Below are 17,031 nucleotides of genomic sequence, written 5' to 3'. Positions count from 1 at the left end.
AAAGGCAAATAAAATTTATGGAGAGTTTTTCAGGCATGGTGGCTCATGTTTTTAATCCCATCACTCAGGATGCAAATGTAGGCAAATCTCTACATAGTGACTTCCAGACCAGCCTGACCTATATAATAAGTTACAGGCCAGTCAAAACTATATAGTTAGTCTTTGTCTTAATAATAATAATAATATAACTGTTATAATAATAATGATAACAGTAACAAAAACATAGAGATTTTTGTTCATTGACAGGGCTCAATATAAAGTCCAGGCTAGCCTGAGACTAGTGAACCCTCTACCTTAGCATAAGTGGGCTGATAGGCACTTGCCACCTATCTAGCTAAGTATTTTAGTAACTAGTGCTTAACCTATGTTAAGGTCTTAGTTCTGCCAAGTATAACCCAGCTGTTTAACACTTTTCAGTAGTTATGTCAAAGATGTGAAGAAACTCCCTGTATTATACAACTTCCCTATTGTTTTGAATTTATATATATAATATATATATATTTAAAATCAATCATATATATATATATATATATATATATATATATATATATTTAAAATCAACAAGAGCACAAACAGCACCCCAGTCCCCAATAGACTTTCTGATGAATTTTATGAAACTTTTAAGAAGCAAATAATGAGAACCCTATACAGAGACTCTTCCAGAACGTAGGAGGAAGGCTCCCCAGACATGATTACTTCACCAGCATTTCAGTTGTACTGAAATTAGAGAAAGGGCTGGTGGGATGGCTTCAGTAGGTAAAATGCTTGTGATGAAGACCTGAGTTGGATTCCCTAAAGCCATGGTGGGGGGAGGGAAGTCAGTCAGGGTAACATACCTGTAATCTGAACATTGGGTAAAAAGAACAGGAGGATGTCTTGGGCTTGTTGTCCAGGTGGTCCAGCTCAGCTGATGAACCTGGATCCACGAAAAGACTCTGTCTCAGAAAATAAGGCAGAAAGTGATTGATTGAGGAAAGTACCTAGCATGATACCAACCTCTGGCATTTACATATGTGTGCACCCCCCCCACACACACACACAAATAAATAAATAAATAAGGTGAGAAAAAAAGACTCCTTAAGGAAAAGAAACCTATAAAACAATACTAGATCCAAAGTTCTTGATTAAACATTAATAAGTGAAATAGTTCCATATATATATATGTATATATATATATATATATACATACATACATATATATATATCATATCAAAATTCAGTTATTCTGGGTATGAATTACTGGTTTAGCAATCAGAAGCCAAGTTCATTTAGCATGATAACATTAAAAATGAGAACATCATGCAATTCAATGGATGCATACAAAACGCTTAACAAGATTCCAAAGTCAATCATGATAACAAATCAACATACTCCATATAAAGAGGAATATCTTCCATCTGAGAAGAGGCATGCAGCTAGAAACCTTCTCACTTTGTCTTGTTAATTTTATTTTGTTTCATTGGGTTTTTTGAGAAAGGGTCTCATATAATACAAACTGGTCTTGATAAAGTACTGTGCAGCCAAATCTGGCCTTGCACTCCATAAATGCTGCTGCCTCCACTCCACCACCATGTTGTAGGATAACATGTGTGGGCCTTCGTATATATCCAGCTATAGAAACATTAATAAGGATGAAATGGTGACTGTGTTTACCTTAGAAATGAGAACAAGGCAAGAGTAACACTTGTGGTCCTCCTTTCTCTAAGGGACTGTATTGTAAGCACTCTACCAATGCTGTAAGAAAAGAAAAAGAGGCATAGAGATTAAAAATTGGAAAATGGACTTTTCTATACATACTCAAATATACTAAAGTTTATTTAAGTACATTATTAGTATAACAGTGGATACTAATAAAAATCTAGCAATTGTATAATATATTCTAATAAAAATTATGAATGTGGTCTCTCACAAACTATCTTTTAAGATTATTATTATTATTATTATTATTATTATTATTATTATTATTATCATGTATATGAGAGAGATGTGGAGGATGAAGGACCTGCACAACCACACGTGAGGAGGTCAGAGGAAAACGGAATCAGTTCTGTCCTTTGTCCTTTACATGGATTTTAGGGATTGAACTCATGTCTCTAGGATTGTACAGAAAATACCTTCATCCACTTTGCCATCTCACCTGCTCTCAGAGACCCTCTCCCTGCACTAAACGCATCCATCCAATGAATGGATGATCCAATGCCTGTGCACTGAAAAGAGGTAAAATGAACAATGACTTCAAAACGCTCTTGATACTGCCGTAAGGGTAGACAAGTCCATCACTGAAACAGACCATAGTCCAGAGAGATTCGCTCGATGAGGAAAAAGCAGTGGTTTCGACACATGGTTCAGGAACAACTAGATACCTTTAGGGAAAGATGAACTTTGATCCTTAACCTATTTCACACAAAATATTCAAAAACAGGTCTAGACCCAAGTACAAAAGAAAAATTGAAAAACTTCTAAATTCCAGCACAGAAAAAAAAAAAACTTGCAATCCTGCATTAGGCAATGATTGCTTGTGGAAGCACAGGCCCACAAACTGGAAAGATTGGTGGCATTTCAGCCATCTTCTTCCTAATTTCCTTCCCCAAGGGAAATTAAATAATGTCCTCACCAAAACTTCACATAACAAGCTATCCTTTCACCAACATGTACGCTGAGATTTTCTTCTTTATCTTGGCTATTGTGTAAATGCTTCAAGGAACATGAGAGTTTGGAAGGCACCGATCTTATTTGCTTTGGGTACACACCCAACGGAGAATTGCCTGGGTCATGTGGTAGCTCTATTTTAGGTTTTCAAGGACTTTCCAACCCATTTTCTATATTGGTACTACTAGTTTACATTCCTTCCAACCATATGCAAGAATTTCCTGTTCTTCATGTCTTCATCAGACTTGATATCTTTTGACATTTTGATAATACTCATTCCAGTAGATGGGGTTGCATACCTCACTGTGAATTTGATTTCTGTTTCCATGGTGAGAAGTAGTGGCAAGCACCTTTTTGTAGGCTGGTTGAGCATCTATATGCTGTGATATGTCGTGATTCTTGTCCATTGTAGGGTGCGCGAGAATTCTGGGCTGATCTTTACTGGTTCCTGTGACTGCTTGTCACAAACAAATGATCATCCTGGCCCTTTTTGTTCCTTCACCTTCTCTTACTCACATGCATCCCACACTCTTCTGTTCCTGCAGGTTTCTGATTCATCTGATTCCATCTCTGTAGTGTCCAGTATAAATACCCACCTCTCTCACTTTACTGATTGTGCCCTGTTATACTGCAAGTCTGTCTTTATTTTCTGTCTCATCACAGGAGAGTATGAATGGGAAGTAAAATCAGAGCCAGAAAAATGATTTTCATGGTTGCTGCCTCAAGGAAGGAGAAAGCCAGTCTGCTGCAATGCCCCAGTTTCTCATCACTTAGTCAGAGCTCTGAACAGCCCTGGGACTGAAAATCCATTCTCTGTCTATGCGCAGGCTCCTGACAGACACATGGCTGCCGGAGCTTGATCCCTAACAGAAGGGACAGATTCGATTCTGGAATGTCAAGTGTGTGGAGGTTTTCCTAAGCACCCAGGACTCAGTCTCCCTTTGGCGTTTATAGGTGGCTTAAGGTCCTCAGCAGGGAATGGGGTGTATCATGCATAGGAGAAACACCCATGCTGAGTAAAACCCCACAGGATTCCAGCACTCCTGTTGGGCAAGCAACAGACAGGCAAAGTTTTAGATGTAGGCAGTGGTACTCCTCCCACTAAGGAACCACGGGTCTCCTGAGAGTTAAGGCTCACGACTGACCCCAGCCCCATCTTCTAAGATACTGACACTTCGCCGACACCATGAACATGTTTTCCATCAGATTTTTCCTTTATCGCATCAGTGGTGTGAAACGTGTCAGTAGGACTTGTTCTAAGAATAAAAACATAATTCCTCACTTAATTCTTTGCATCCTAGAATACATGGGTGGAATAAACATGAACTTAAGTCTAGAACGTGGTGTCCAGAGTTTAGTCTCAGAGAAACACAGCAAGATTTCCCATAGAATTCCCTTTGAAGAAATGGTGATTTGAAAATGAGCACAACAGAATTGATTGAGATCTTGTGTCTCCTTCCCAAAAATGTTTCACCCACTCTATTCTCCCAAATCTTCTACAATAACTGAAAACAGTATTGTTAGAGCAATAGTGACTACCCCTGTGTAGCAGACAGTGTTCAAGGAGCTAAAAGGAGAGTGGTCCTTCTAATCAGGAGTGTATGTCTTTTGCAGTTGTGATGATGACCTCTCAGAAGACAGAGACGAGCTTCTGCGTGGCATCATAGACCTGGACATCACCAACTCGGACTGCTTCCCATCCCAGCTACTAGTGCATGGGTCGTTGGCTTTTCCTCTGGGGCTAGATACCTACCATGGCTGTGTGATAGCTGCTGCTCGCTATGGCCGGGGTCGGGTAGTTGTAACTGGTCATAAGGTATTATTCACTGTGGGTAAACTCGGCCCCTTTTTGCTCAATGCTGTCCGCTGGCTGGATGGTGGCCGCAAAGGCAAGATTGTGGTGCAGACAGAGCTGAGAACGCTAAGTGGTCTGCTCGCGGTAGGGGGTATAGACACCAGCATTGAGCCCCACCTGACCAGTGACGCAAGCGTCTATTGCTTCGAACCCACAAGCGATGTGGGGGTTAAGGAACTACAGGAGTTTGTAGCAGAGGGTGGTGGCCTGTTTGTTGGAACCCAAGCCTGGTGGTGGGCTTTTAAGAACCCAGGAGTGTCCCCTCTGGCTCGATTCCCAGGAAACCTGCTCCTCAACGCCTTTGGTATCAGCATCACAAGCCAAAGCCTCAATCCGGGACCTTTCCGTACCCCTAAAATAGGAACAAGGACCTATCACTTCCGCTCTACCCTAGCAGAGTTCCAGGTGATAATGGGCAGGAAGAGAGGGAATGTGGAGAAGGGCTGGCTAGCCAAGCTAGGCCCAGATGGGGCAACTTTCCTGCAGATTCCTGCAGAGGAGATCCCTGCTTACATGTCTGTGCACAGACTCCTGCGGAAGCTGCTGAGCCGCTATCGGCTTCCAGTGGCAACAAGAGAGAACCCGGTCATCAATGACTGTTGTAGGGGGGCCATGCTTTCCCTGGCCACAGGTCTGGCCCACTCTGGAAGTGACCTTTCACTGTTGATCCCAGAAATTGAAGACGTGTACAGCAGCCGCTACCTGCGCCCCTCAGCTTCTCCCATCACCGTGGATGTCAATTGCACCAATCCAGGTATGGCTGAAGGATGGGAGCTTGGTTTTGTGGGCATCTGTAAAACAGGCACATGAGATTGCTGCACTGTTGCAGGTTTGATCACCTGTAGATGGTCATCACTATCCTTCATTGCCTTCCTCTTCAAGATGATAGGGGTCGGGTACTGGGCAGTGTTTGAAAGGGTCATAGCAACATGGTAGGAAAAGGAGCAGCTGAAGACGTGAGGGGTCCATGCAGCACTGTATGGAGCAGGGATGAAGCCTTCCCTTCCTGTGCTTTGCCAGGCACTCGATACTGCTGGATGAGCACTGGACTCTACATACCTGGAAGGCAAGTTATAGATGTCTCCTTGCCTGAAGATGCTGCCTCTGCTGATCTGAAGGTAAGGCCTCTCCCCATCTCACCATATAATGCAGAATTCAAATGGTCTTTCTATCCCAATTGGCATTGCAGGTGGTCTGTGTAAAATGCTACTGGCAGCTTAGGGAAGTTTGAAACACCTTTTCCTTCTTAATGATGAAAAAAATGTGTTTTGTCATAAAACAAAATAGATCAAAATGATACATGTTAGAGCCCAGGACTCTGTACTATCTTGCCTCAGAATAGCAATCTCTACTCTTAAAATTTGTTCTTTTAACTTACGTCATACAATAAAGGCTAAGAAAGGCCTCATGTGGAAGGTTCCCAGACATTTTGTAGGTATTCAGTCAGTAAACAGTAGTTTACTTTCCATCACATAACTTAGTACATATGAACTCAAGAACTGCTACAATTTCAATACCATTATACATGACATCGTCAATGGTGCATGGGGTCATACCCTAATGAACATTCTGAGTCTACTTCCTATGCTCTCTTGTGCCACCCACATACTACATGTGACTGAGGGTGATTTCTCTGTTCCAGATACAAATTGGCTGTCATACGGATGACCTGACCAGGGCCAGCAAGCTGTTTCGAGGCCCGCTTGTGATTAACCGGTGTTGCTTGGACAAACCCACAAAATCAATCACCTGCCTCTGGGGTGGTCTCCTCTATATCATTGTCCCCCAGAATAGCAAACTGGGTTCTGTGCCCCTCACAGTGAAGGGGGCTGTCCGTGCTCCATTCTACAAGCTAGGTAAGTAGACGCTATTAGGTTCACACTGAGAGGTGGGAGAAGCTGAAAGTGAAGGGGTCTCTGGGGCTACTCAGTACAGGAGACAGGGGGTAGACAAGTGGAGGGAGGTGATTGGTTTCTTTAAGTTCTGCTTTGGTGCCAAGAAAAATAAATAAATCACACCCACAGGGGCTTCCAAAAAGGGCGGAGAAAAGGGATGGGATTGTTTCTTCCCTTGTGGTTCTCATGTGGAATGAAAGTTGTATGTATGTTTTAACTTAAGGGATTTGGAGAAAGATATTTCAAGGCAATATTTCTATTGCTTCTCTTTATAGGGGAGACATCCAAGGAGGAATGGAAGAGGCGTCTCCTGGAATATCCAGGTCCGTGGGGAGAACTGGCCACCAACAACATCATCCTGACTGTGCCCACTGCAAATCTTCGGACCCTGGAGAATCCTGAACCACTGCTCCGCCTCTGGGATGAGATAATGCAGGCTGTGGCTAAGCTGGGAGGCGAGACCTTCCCTCTGCGTCTGCCGCAGAGGATAGTGGCTGATGTTCAGATCTCAGTAGGTGGGTTCTCCCAGAAGCTCTGCGTGCTCACCCCTAAAGTACCGTCTCTCCATGTAGCCGTGTAGCTAGAAGGCAAGGAGAGTAAGAATGTCCTGCTTACAAAACATGTAGATATATTCCTTGCTGTTTAAATGGAAAAGGAAAGAATTACATGTGAAATAAATAGTAGCTTATGTCAGCATGCCACGAAGTATCATCAAAGATGTCAAGAGATGTGACCTGAGGTGCCTCTCAGGGAATTTTAAGAAATGGGAAAATATAGAAAAGGGCCTCGGCCTGGTTGAGAGTCCTGGAAGACTCTGAACCAAGCTATTGGAGGAGGAACCAAGAAGTCTAAACAAAGGCTGTGGGTACAACATGGAAGCACCATCAAAATTTCTCTAGTTCCTTATTTTTACAATGCATGAATATTCTTGTATCAATCTAGGTAATTCCATATCTAAGAATGGGGTGGAGGCACCCTGACACACCCTCACATGGATATCATTACCACTCTGCTCCCCAAAGCAGGACACTCACTTAACAGCCTGAATGTTCCTGAGCAAACCTGCACTCCCCAGGGCTCAAGTCACAAGGCTGGTGAGAATGTGAGTGCAGAACGAGCGGAGGGCGAAGCCTGTAAGTGTCAGGGCTTGGATGACGTCTTAGAACAGTATGGGGGTTAGAAGGAGCCTGGGGGTTAGAAGGAGCCTGGGGGTTAGAAGGAGCCTGGGGGTTAGAAGGAGCCTGGGGCTACTGGACGTTTTGGAAAAGAAAACAGTTCAGAGACAAATTTAGTGATGAAGTGGGAGGGTTCTTTTCTTTGTTTTTAAGTTATTTTTTGTTGTTGTTGTCTCTCATATATTACATCCTGATCAAATTCTCCCACCCCTTCCTCTACCCACTAACCCCCATCTCTCTTCCCTACCTCCTCTGTCCCCCAGTTCCACCCCACTCCACCTCCCCTCAAACAAGAGCAAGCCTCCCAGGAATATCAACCAACCACAGCATGATAAGCTACGGATCAGGAACATGCCATCACAGCAAAGCTGGACAAGGCAACCTTGTAGGGGCAAAAGGGTCCTCCACGTGGACAAAGGAGTCAGGGACAGCCCCCATTCCCACTGTTAGGATTTCCACAAAAACATCAAGTTACTTACCCATAATGTATATATGCCAGGGATATAGAGCAGACCTCTATAGGCTCTATGATCTGTGCAAGTTCCCATGAGACTCATTAAGTTGATACAATGGGCCTTGTTCTCATAATATGTACAATGGGCCTTGTTCTCATAATATGTACCTGACCCCTCTGATTCCTCTGATCCTTCCTCAAGCTGGCAGGATTCTGACCTTCTCTCTTTCTTCTGTGTCCCCAGGCTGGATGCATGCAGGGTACCCCATCATGTGCCATCTGGAGTCAGTACAGGAGCTCATCAATGAGAAGCTCATCCGGACCAAGGGGCTGTGGGGTCCTGTGCATGAGCTGGGCCGCAACCAGCAGAGGCAGGAGTGGGAGTTCCCTCCACATACTACGGAAGCCACATGCAACCTATGGTGTGTTTATGTGCATGAAACGGTCCTGGGCATACCTCGAAGCCGTGCCAATATTGCACTCTGGCCCCCCGTTCGGGAGAAGAGAGTCCGAATCTACTTGAGCAAGGGACCTAGCGTGAAACACTGGAACGCCTGGACTGCATTGGAAACATACCTACAGGTACTGAGAAAGACTGGAGGGTGATAAGACAAGTGGGACTACCTAGGCTCTTTCCAACAGTCTCATGAAAGTTACTGTTAAAGAAGCCATGCCACTCTTTCCAGTGGCACTTTCTAACACTCTTTGTTGTTGTTGTTGTTGTTGTTGTTCTAGAGCTCATTTTTTTGTTCTAATTAACTAGACTGCCTAGAGACTTCTACTTGATTCACTTTCTTTTCCAAAGGCTGTTTTTAGTGGCCTTGTGAATTAGTGTGAGGATGACTGAGGATTGTGGGGATTTCCAAGCTATTGGAACTATTTAACCATGCAACTGGGAAAGATAATGAGGATTGTTCCACCCCAGCAGTTTTTAAACCCCTGCATATAAATCTCATTACTCCATTCATGATGTCATGTGCGGGTGAATGGTGACCGTGGTGGGAAACAGTGGAGCTGCTTCTCTCTGCAAGCACTGCCCTAGCCTTATCATTTTTCTTATGATTAATAAATGAGAGTAGGGCATGAGGCCAGCACACAAAATGCTCGGTGTTGGATGCAAAGCTGAAGTTTAGCAGGTTGAACTCATTAAGTTCACATGTATATTGGACCTTCTTTTTGTAGATTGGATATCTCACCTACTTCCAACTTTCCCTTTCTAGCTCCAAGAGGCCTTTGGTTGGGAGCCATTTATTCGTCTCTTCACCGAGTACAGAAACCAGACAACGAGTTCGCCCTCAGACAATGTCGACAAAATGAATCTATGGGTCAAGATGTTCTCCCAGCAAGTGCAGAAGAATCTGGCTCCATTCTTTGAAGCCTGGGGCTGGCCTATCCAGAAGGAAGTGGCTACAAGCTTAGCCTATCTGCCTGAATGGAAAGAAAATATAATGAAATTGTACCTCCTCACACAGATGTAAGGAGTGCCCATCGAGGTGGCAGGTAGAGAGGCTTGGGGAGGTAGGCAGAGGTGGGGGTTTATTCCTCTACCTCTGTCTTCTAAAGTTCTGGCTTTCTTCTCTTAATGCATTGCTCCTGTGTCTTATTACCAACTTCTGTCTCTAGGAAGTGGGTTAAGAACACAGCACAAAATGAAGCCAGAATTTCTTAGGAACAAGGCCTGTACTTATGAGCCTGACCCCTCTGCTTCTCAGTTGTCAGGCACCCTGCTGATCCTGTATTGGCCTAGTGCTGGGAGCTTGGGAATTTGTTTCTATCTGGCCTTCTTGATGAGCCATAGAGGGCACTCCTTCTCTTGGCTTCCTTGCCTCTGGGATAGGTATAAAAGTCTCTGCTTCTTGGGGTGGACATGGAGAGTCTGACTGATGGTTTTAAAGAAGCTTTTTGACTATATGCTGGATGACAACTAAAGGGATGTTCCATTTCATGCTGGCCCACTAGCTCCCACAACTCAGAAGTTAACATCAGCATTTCTCTTAGACTCCTTGTGCCCAAATTCTAGGTCTTTAATTGACCATTTGTATGTTACCAGCAAGATCCTTGACTTCTCCATGACTTTATGGCCTCATTCTCTACATTGGGATCTATTGCATATGATTTTGGGGTGTTGTACAATGCCTCTAAAAGTGGTGATTACAGAGGTTAGTGGGTATTGAGAAAACATCATTTGCCATTTTTGTTATCTAATTAACCCAAGAATATTCTGGAGCTAAACTTTAATTTTAGGTGCTATAAACAAATACAGTCATAAACTTAATTTTTTCAACTGATACATAAAATATAAAGCCCACATATATTAGCAAAATACCATTCAATATGAATATATTTTTTGATACTTGAATTAGGCAAAGCACATCTGTCTCCTCCAATATCTATCATTTCATCAGACCAAGCACATTTACAATCATTTGTATTTTTTTTCTGACATATACATTATGTAACTGTTTTTGGAGTGCCAGAGAGAGGGCTCAGTGGGTAAAGACATTTGCTGCCAAGACCCCAAACCTGAGTTCAATCCTCAGAACTCAGGCAGTGGAAGAAGAGACCTAACTCTTGAATATTGTCCTCTGACCTCCACGTGTGTTCTGTGATCCACACACAAACACAATCAACTTAAAAGAAGGAGCTGTTATCTGCCCTACCCTATACTGTACTATACATTTCAACCTCTAAAATAATTCTGGTACATTGCTTTATGAATCTAAAGGAAGGATTCTAAGCCTACCTGGGAGTTTTTTGCTGGCTGTTTGAGACAGTGCCTCTCTATGATAGGTAGGGCTTTTTGACTCCAAAAGCAATGCTCATGCATCCTTGGCATCAAGTGCTATGTTACAGGTGTGCACAGCCACACCCGCATTCACATTGTAGCCCTTTTTCTTTTGTCTTTTATAGCTACTTACATTTGACCTCTTTACCCAGTTCTTTCAGCTTAATCCTGCTTTGATAAAATCCAGAAATCTTCAAAAACTAGAACAATCCTAAGATAATGTTTAACCATCAATAGACATTGTTTAGACACTCAGCTTTTATATGGTATTTATATTCCCATAGTGAGAGATTTAAGACATAATTGCTGTGGGGGGTTTACTGAATATACATATATAGAAAACTTCACTTTGGAGCAAGAAATTCTACAGAGCTAACACAATTTTCATTTAGTTACTATACATTCAAAGATCTCTTGGTTTCCCCATTTCATTTAAAATTTCTTTTATGATTTTAATTAATGTTATATCTAGGATTGATGTTGTACACAACTAGCTTTCTGATTTCTTATTTTCTTTATTTTTTATTTTTTTTAATTAATTTATTTTTTACCCTCCATATTCCATTCCCCACCCCCATCCACCCTCCAACTGCTCTACATCCCACACCTCCTCCCCACCTCCCTGTCTCCACGTGGATCCTCCCACCCCCAACCCCACCTGACCTCTAAACTCCCTGGGGCCTCCAGTCTCTTGAGGGTTAGGTGCATCATCTCTGAATAAACACAGACCTGGAAGTCCTCTACTGTATGTGTGTGGGTGCCTCATCAGCTGATGTATGCTGTTTGTTTCGTGGTCCAGTGTTTGAGAGATCTCAGGAGTCCTGATAAATTGAGACTGCCGGTCCTCCTACAGGGTCACCCTTCTCTTCAGCTTCTTTCAACCTTCCCTAATTCAACAACAGATCAGCTGCTTCTGTCAATTGACTGGGTGCAAATATCTGCATCTGACTCTTTCAGCTGCTTGTTGAGTCTTTCAGAGGGCAGTCATGATAGGTCCCTTTTTGCGAGTGCTCCATAGCCTCAGTAATAGTGTCAGGTCTTGGGACCTCTCCTTGAGCTGGATCTCACTTTGGGCCTGTCGCTGGACCTTTTTTTCCTCAGGCTCCTCTCCATTTCCATTCCTGTAATTCTTTCAGACAATAACAAGTATGCGTAAGAGATGTGACTGTGGGATGACAACCCCATCCCTCACTTGATGCCCTGTCTTCCTGCTGAAGTTGGGCTCTATAAGTTCCCTCTCCCTACTGTAAGGCATTTCATCTAAGGTCCCCCTCTCTTTGATTCCTGAGAGTCTCTCACCTTCCAGGTTTCTGGCGCATTCTAGAGGATCTCCCCAATAGGAGGATTTCCTGAAGTTACTTGTTTGCATTCTTTCTGTGGCCCTCAGGGCTTCAGTCCTTTTCCCTCACCCAATACCAGGTTCTCTTCTCTCCCCACCCCTGTCCACTTTCCCTCCCAGATCCCTCCTTCTTTTCCCACTTGTGATTAATTTCCTTTTTAAATTTATTTTAGTATAATTTTATTTACATAGCTTGTAAGGGAGTGAATGCAGAGACTTTAAGATGTGTGTGTGTGTGTGTGTGTGTGTGTGTTTATTGTACAAATTCTCAATCCTAGATTTATTTCATATATATCTATCATATAGGGATTTTGAACATCTTTAAAATAATTATTTTTAATTATCACATATTGATAATACTTGTATGTGCCAGGCATTATTGGCCCCTATACATAGGTTATGCCATTTAATTGTCCCAATAATCTTGTGAAGTAGAAATTATTATTACTCTTACTTTAGGAATAAAAGAGCTGAATTTTGTGGAGATGAAGTAAATTATATAAGATTCTACTAATAATGATAGGTCTATAATTTTGAAGCCATGCATTATGATTGCAGAATGGGTATTCATAATTATGGTGCTTTGAATAACCAAATAAAAAAAACTAATCATCAACACAGAACATTTATACTCCTGCTTGCCAGAGTCTGGGCTCTTTTTACTTAGCCTCTATCTAACTGTAGCAGGACAAAATGCTCTCTGTTTCTCCCAAACATCAGTGGACAGGAAGAATTTAAATCAGGCTCCTAAAGTGCTTCCAGTACAAAAGAGTGGGCCATTAGCATCAAGCGACTCTTCTTGGTTCTGATCGTTCAGATGCCATTCTCCCCTGGGGACCATGAAAGCAAGTTTTGGTTTATTAGATTTTAAATAATGTAGCTCATTAGTGAAGTCCCTGACTTCCCAAAGTCCTAGATGCTTCATTTTCTCAGAGAGACAATAAGATCTTCAATCTTTTACAGTAAGTTTTCTCCATTCCCACTCCCGCCCCTTTCATCTACTTTCAACAGTCAAGCCTAAGATCTTTTCAATGAAGTTACCTATGCTCTTTCCCTATCAAAAGTCTCCAGTGGTACTCCAGATTAGAGATGATGGACTAACCATGTACATTTGCCTTCCCTCCTTTCCCAGGCCCCACTGAAACTGAAGTCCAGGAATACAAAAGAAAACTGCGACTTCTCAGCAAAGGAAACTAAAAGCATTTGGTTGGAGAAGATCTCAACAAATTTCTGGAAGAGAGAAAGTAAATGAAGAGAAATAATGAACAGGAAACATGGCGGTCCATTTCAGACAGAATACACTGATCCGAACACTGGAACCCCAAAGAGACTTGAGCACTAGAAAACTCTAGCTACTAAATAATTGTACCAGTTGTAAATTGATCCCCCCATTCTATTCAGCCCCAACCCTTGTACATAGAAATCAGAAAGCCTACCATTGAAACTAGTGAAACTGTTATTGTTATTGTTGTTTGAATAAAGAAATCAAATAAACCACCTGAGGAGAGGTAAAGAATTAGTGCTCCAAACGATATTCTTTTCATGGAAATAAGTGCCCCACTAACATGTCAGATAATTTTCTTCTCAGAGTTGAGACCCTTACTCGCATACCCACAGCTTCTAGGTAGAGCAGCAATTTACTGGAGAAACAGGAGTCATGTCATGAGCTGATAGTCAGCAAAGGCTCTCAGTGTGGATTTCCTGATAGAAATTTTTATACATGGAAGGTCCCAAGGAAAAAGTTTAAGGAAAATAACCACTTAGACATATAAAGCTTGAAAAAGTTATAAACCAAAGGAGACATAATTTATAAGGAGAAAATCTGTAAGATTCTGACCATTTCTCCCGAGAGACTTGAGGTGCATTACAAATCTACTAAGAGAAAATTCTGAACATTTTAAAAGCAAAACTAGGCTGCCATGTTTATTCAGCAGATAAACTGGAAAACAAAATAGACTGAATCTCCCCTGACATGCTTCAAAAATGAAATAACAAACGATAGGAAAGAAGGAAAGGGAAACAGACAATTACTGTTTAACTGTTACGAGTTTCCAGAACATAGGACAGAGAAAGCCTGGACAGTTAAAGAATAAGAAAGACTTGAGGAACACCAGATGGAGGGCACCCAGTACCAACCACATCTAGGCACAGTCCTAAGAAAAGTTGGAACATGGGGCTAGAAGAAGCATGTTGACCATGTCCAGGGAACAGAAGACAGCTGAACCAAATCTGAGAATTCTAGCAGTGTTGAATGCTAGAAGTCAAGGAACCAATGGTTGACTTTTGAAAACTTTTGTTCCCAGAACTCCATATAGTACAGACAGTCAAGAGTAATGTAAAAAGAAAAACATTTTTGGGCAGGTGAGTCTTGAGAAACTCTCCCTCTCTTATTAAGGAAGTTTTCCATTTAAAAGAAAACTTTCATTGCACACACACACACACACACACACACACACACACACACACACACATGTATGTATATATATATGGAAGAAAGTCCAAAAAAGAAGAGGAAAGAAGATCTGGAGACAGTGGCCCTCACCCAGGATGTCTCTGTCTTGAGTGGTAGATATCAGAAAAGAACACTACCCTGGGTTCTGTGAAGAATGTGCCAGAGTAGCACTGGGGATATGGGACATTCCAAGATAATGGAAGGCATACAGTCTTTAATCACAAAAATTAAACAGAATGTCAAGAAATTTGGGCTGAACCATGAAGGAAAATAGAATGGGATAGGATTTCAAAGCCTCATGGAGTATGAGAAGAGACTTGATTGGCATTGGCGGTAGGTATGTTTCCTTTCCCTTGATGTGAACATCATGGCATTGGGAGTGTAGAGAAAATAAGTTTCTTCCACTTGGATTGGTAGAAGTGTTTTAATACCCAGATAATGTAGTTGTCACTTATAGATCTTCAATGTTTTGATCAGCCTATCAACAAAGCCTAAAAGGCTTAATAAACCCAGAACAGAGATGGAAAGAGATGTTGACCAGTTGATGCAGAAAGCAAAGGCTGAATTAGTTGAGAGAAGAGAAGTAGATGGAAAAATGGGGCTACATAAATATTCAAAGTGGGGATGAAAAGATGTCTTCAAATAATAAAACACAGTTGTATGGTTAGTGTGCTGGGCAATGCTATAAATTAGACCCTCAAAAGAATACCTACCAAGCATTTGGAGAAGGGTAGACAGAGGAAAGGTAGAGGTGGTATATGTTAAATCCTTATCTTTTGTAACAGTGAAAGAGTAAAGATCGTCTAATGTTAATAAGTCAAGAGATTATTGTTCAAACATGTTATTTAAAGGTAGGAAGTTAGCCACCAGAAGATCCAAAAATAGATATTAAAAGCATCTAAGAAATGAGACTAGAGAAGGAGGGTGGGGTGGGAACCGTGTTTTTTATTTCATGTTCCTCTGTACTATTTAATTTTTTTTTACCTTGTGCATGTATTATTTGGAAAAGTTTATAATAAACTCAAATAAAACATCCTTCAGAGGCCTCACATTCAGTAAGATGTGGTTGAACCAAACCCGCTGACCAGCTGACAAGGCCAGCAAGTACCAGGTTTCATCTGATATGTCAGGCTAAGTAGTCACAAGCCCTCCATGTCTCTACAGTTGTAGTCACTCTGTCTGCCAAGGTTAGAACACACTTCACCTTCTCTAATTTCTGTGGATATTCTACAAAAACAAAAGTCAAACAAACAAAACAAACAACAACAATAAAACAAAGCCTGCTCTTCTTGCTACAACTTGTGACTGAGTTTCCTATCTAGGAAGCTTGCAATAGTTTTGGAATGTAGGAATCTCCAGAAGGGCATTTGATTTAAATTGTTCTTTCCCAAGGCTGTAGTGTATAAAACACTTCATGAAGATGCAAATAAGACTAATATGTTCAATTTTGTTCATTTACTAACTTTAACAAGCTTTCCTAACTTTAACAAGCTTTCCTTTTAAATTGGGCCAGTTGGTATAACAAGATTCCTACCCATTTCTCGGTGCGTTTGGTATGTTTTTTTGTTTGTTTGTTTTTTGTTTTGTTTTGTTTTTTTGCCACTCTCAGTACATTATGATCTAGATTTTAGCTATTTGCCCCCTGATCTTAAGGAGACTATCTGATAGAAAATTTCATGTTGAGCCGGGCAGTGACAGCACATGCCTTTAGTCCCAGCACTTGGGAGGCAAAGGCAGGTGGATTTCTGAGTTCCAGACCAGCCTGGTCTACAGAGTGGGGTCCAGGACAGCCAGGGCTATACAGAGAAACCCTGTCTCAAAAAACAAACAAACAAACAAAAAATTTCATGCTACCACAGTTTTTTAAATTTCTACTCTCTTAGTAGCTATTCTTTCTTTGTCCTCATTACCATCACAAATCAAAGACAAATATTTACATTAAAGCCATGTCTTACCTGAGTTCACCTCTTCCTTCTTGGCATAAGCCTGCTAGATATCCAGGACTGAGACCAAAGGAGGCATTTAATGAGGGAAGAATGGAGAGACCACGGAGGGACTGCAGATGGCATTGTCAAAGCCCTTCACCAGAGACCACAGTAACACATTGAGACTGGCACAAGTTGGATTTACTATTTATGTAGTGAGGGAAAATATACACAATGGGACGTATGGGCATTTCCATCAAAGAATACCAGAAGGAAGCTACTATGTGATATGGGTTTCAGTTTGAATTCTTTAGGAGAGGATGGGAAGAAACAAGATTTTCCTGTGGATTGGATGCTGCCCAGGAGCATGGGTAGTTCTTCAGACAGAATTCCAATAAAACTCCAGCTAGGAGGCAAACTAACAAGGATGCAAAGGTGTTCCTGGTTTTGAAAAAGTTGCAGCTATTCATGTTAGATAAGAGAGAAGGCTGTCAGTGTGTTA

The 17,031-nt window shown here is 41.8% G+C and overlaps 1 protein-coding gene across 5 annotated transcripts in view; it reads left to right on the top strand.

Annotated features, from left to right (window-relative positions):
• Positions 1 to 13,827, top strand: part of LOC116098818 (TRPM8 channel-associated factor 1) — a 45,656-nt gene extending 31,829 nt beyond the window's left edge. For 2 of the 5 annotated variants that reach the window (XM_031381700.1, XM_031381697.1), the window contains exons 3-9: positions 4,264 to 5,258; positions 5,525 to 5,622; positions 6,147 to 6,360; positions 6,675 to 6,914; positions 8,273 to 8,610; positions 9,249 to 9,502; positions 13,285 to 13,827. In XM_031381700.1, the coding sequence (XP_031237560.1) occupies positions 4,264 to 5,258; positions 5,525 to 5,622; positions 6,147 to 6,360; positions 6,675 to 6,914; positions 8,273 to 8,610; positions 9,249 to 9,502; positions 13,285 to 13,294 (2,149 nt within the window). In that variant the 3' untranslated portion in view covers positions 13,295 to 13,827. Of the gene's footprint in view, positions 1 to 4,263; positions 5,259 to 5,524; positions 5,623 to 6,146; positions 6,361 to 6,674; positions 6,915 to 8,272; positions 8,611 to 9,248; positions 9,547 to 13,284 lie in introns of all 5 variants that reach the window. The other 3 variants (XM_031381701.1, XM_031381698.1, XM_031381699.1) reach the window with 2 other exon arrangements.
• Positions 13,828 to 17,031: the final 3,204 nt, after the last annotated feature.

This window comes from Mastomys coucha, unplaced genomic scaffold (assembly GCF_008632895.1).
Source record: "Mastomys coucha isolate ucsf_1 unplaced genomic scaffold, UCSF_Mcou_1 pScaffold20, whole genome shotgun sequence".
NCBI lineage: Eukaryota > Metazoa > Chordata > Mammalia > Rodentia > Muridae > Mastomys > Mastomys coucha.
This window is presented reverse-complemented; position numbering and strand designations above follow the sequence as displayed.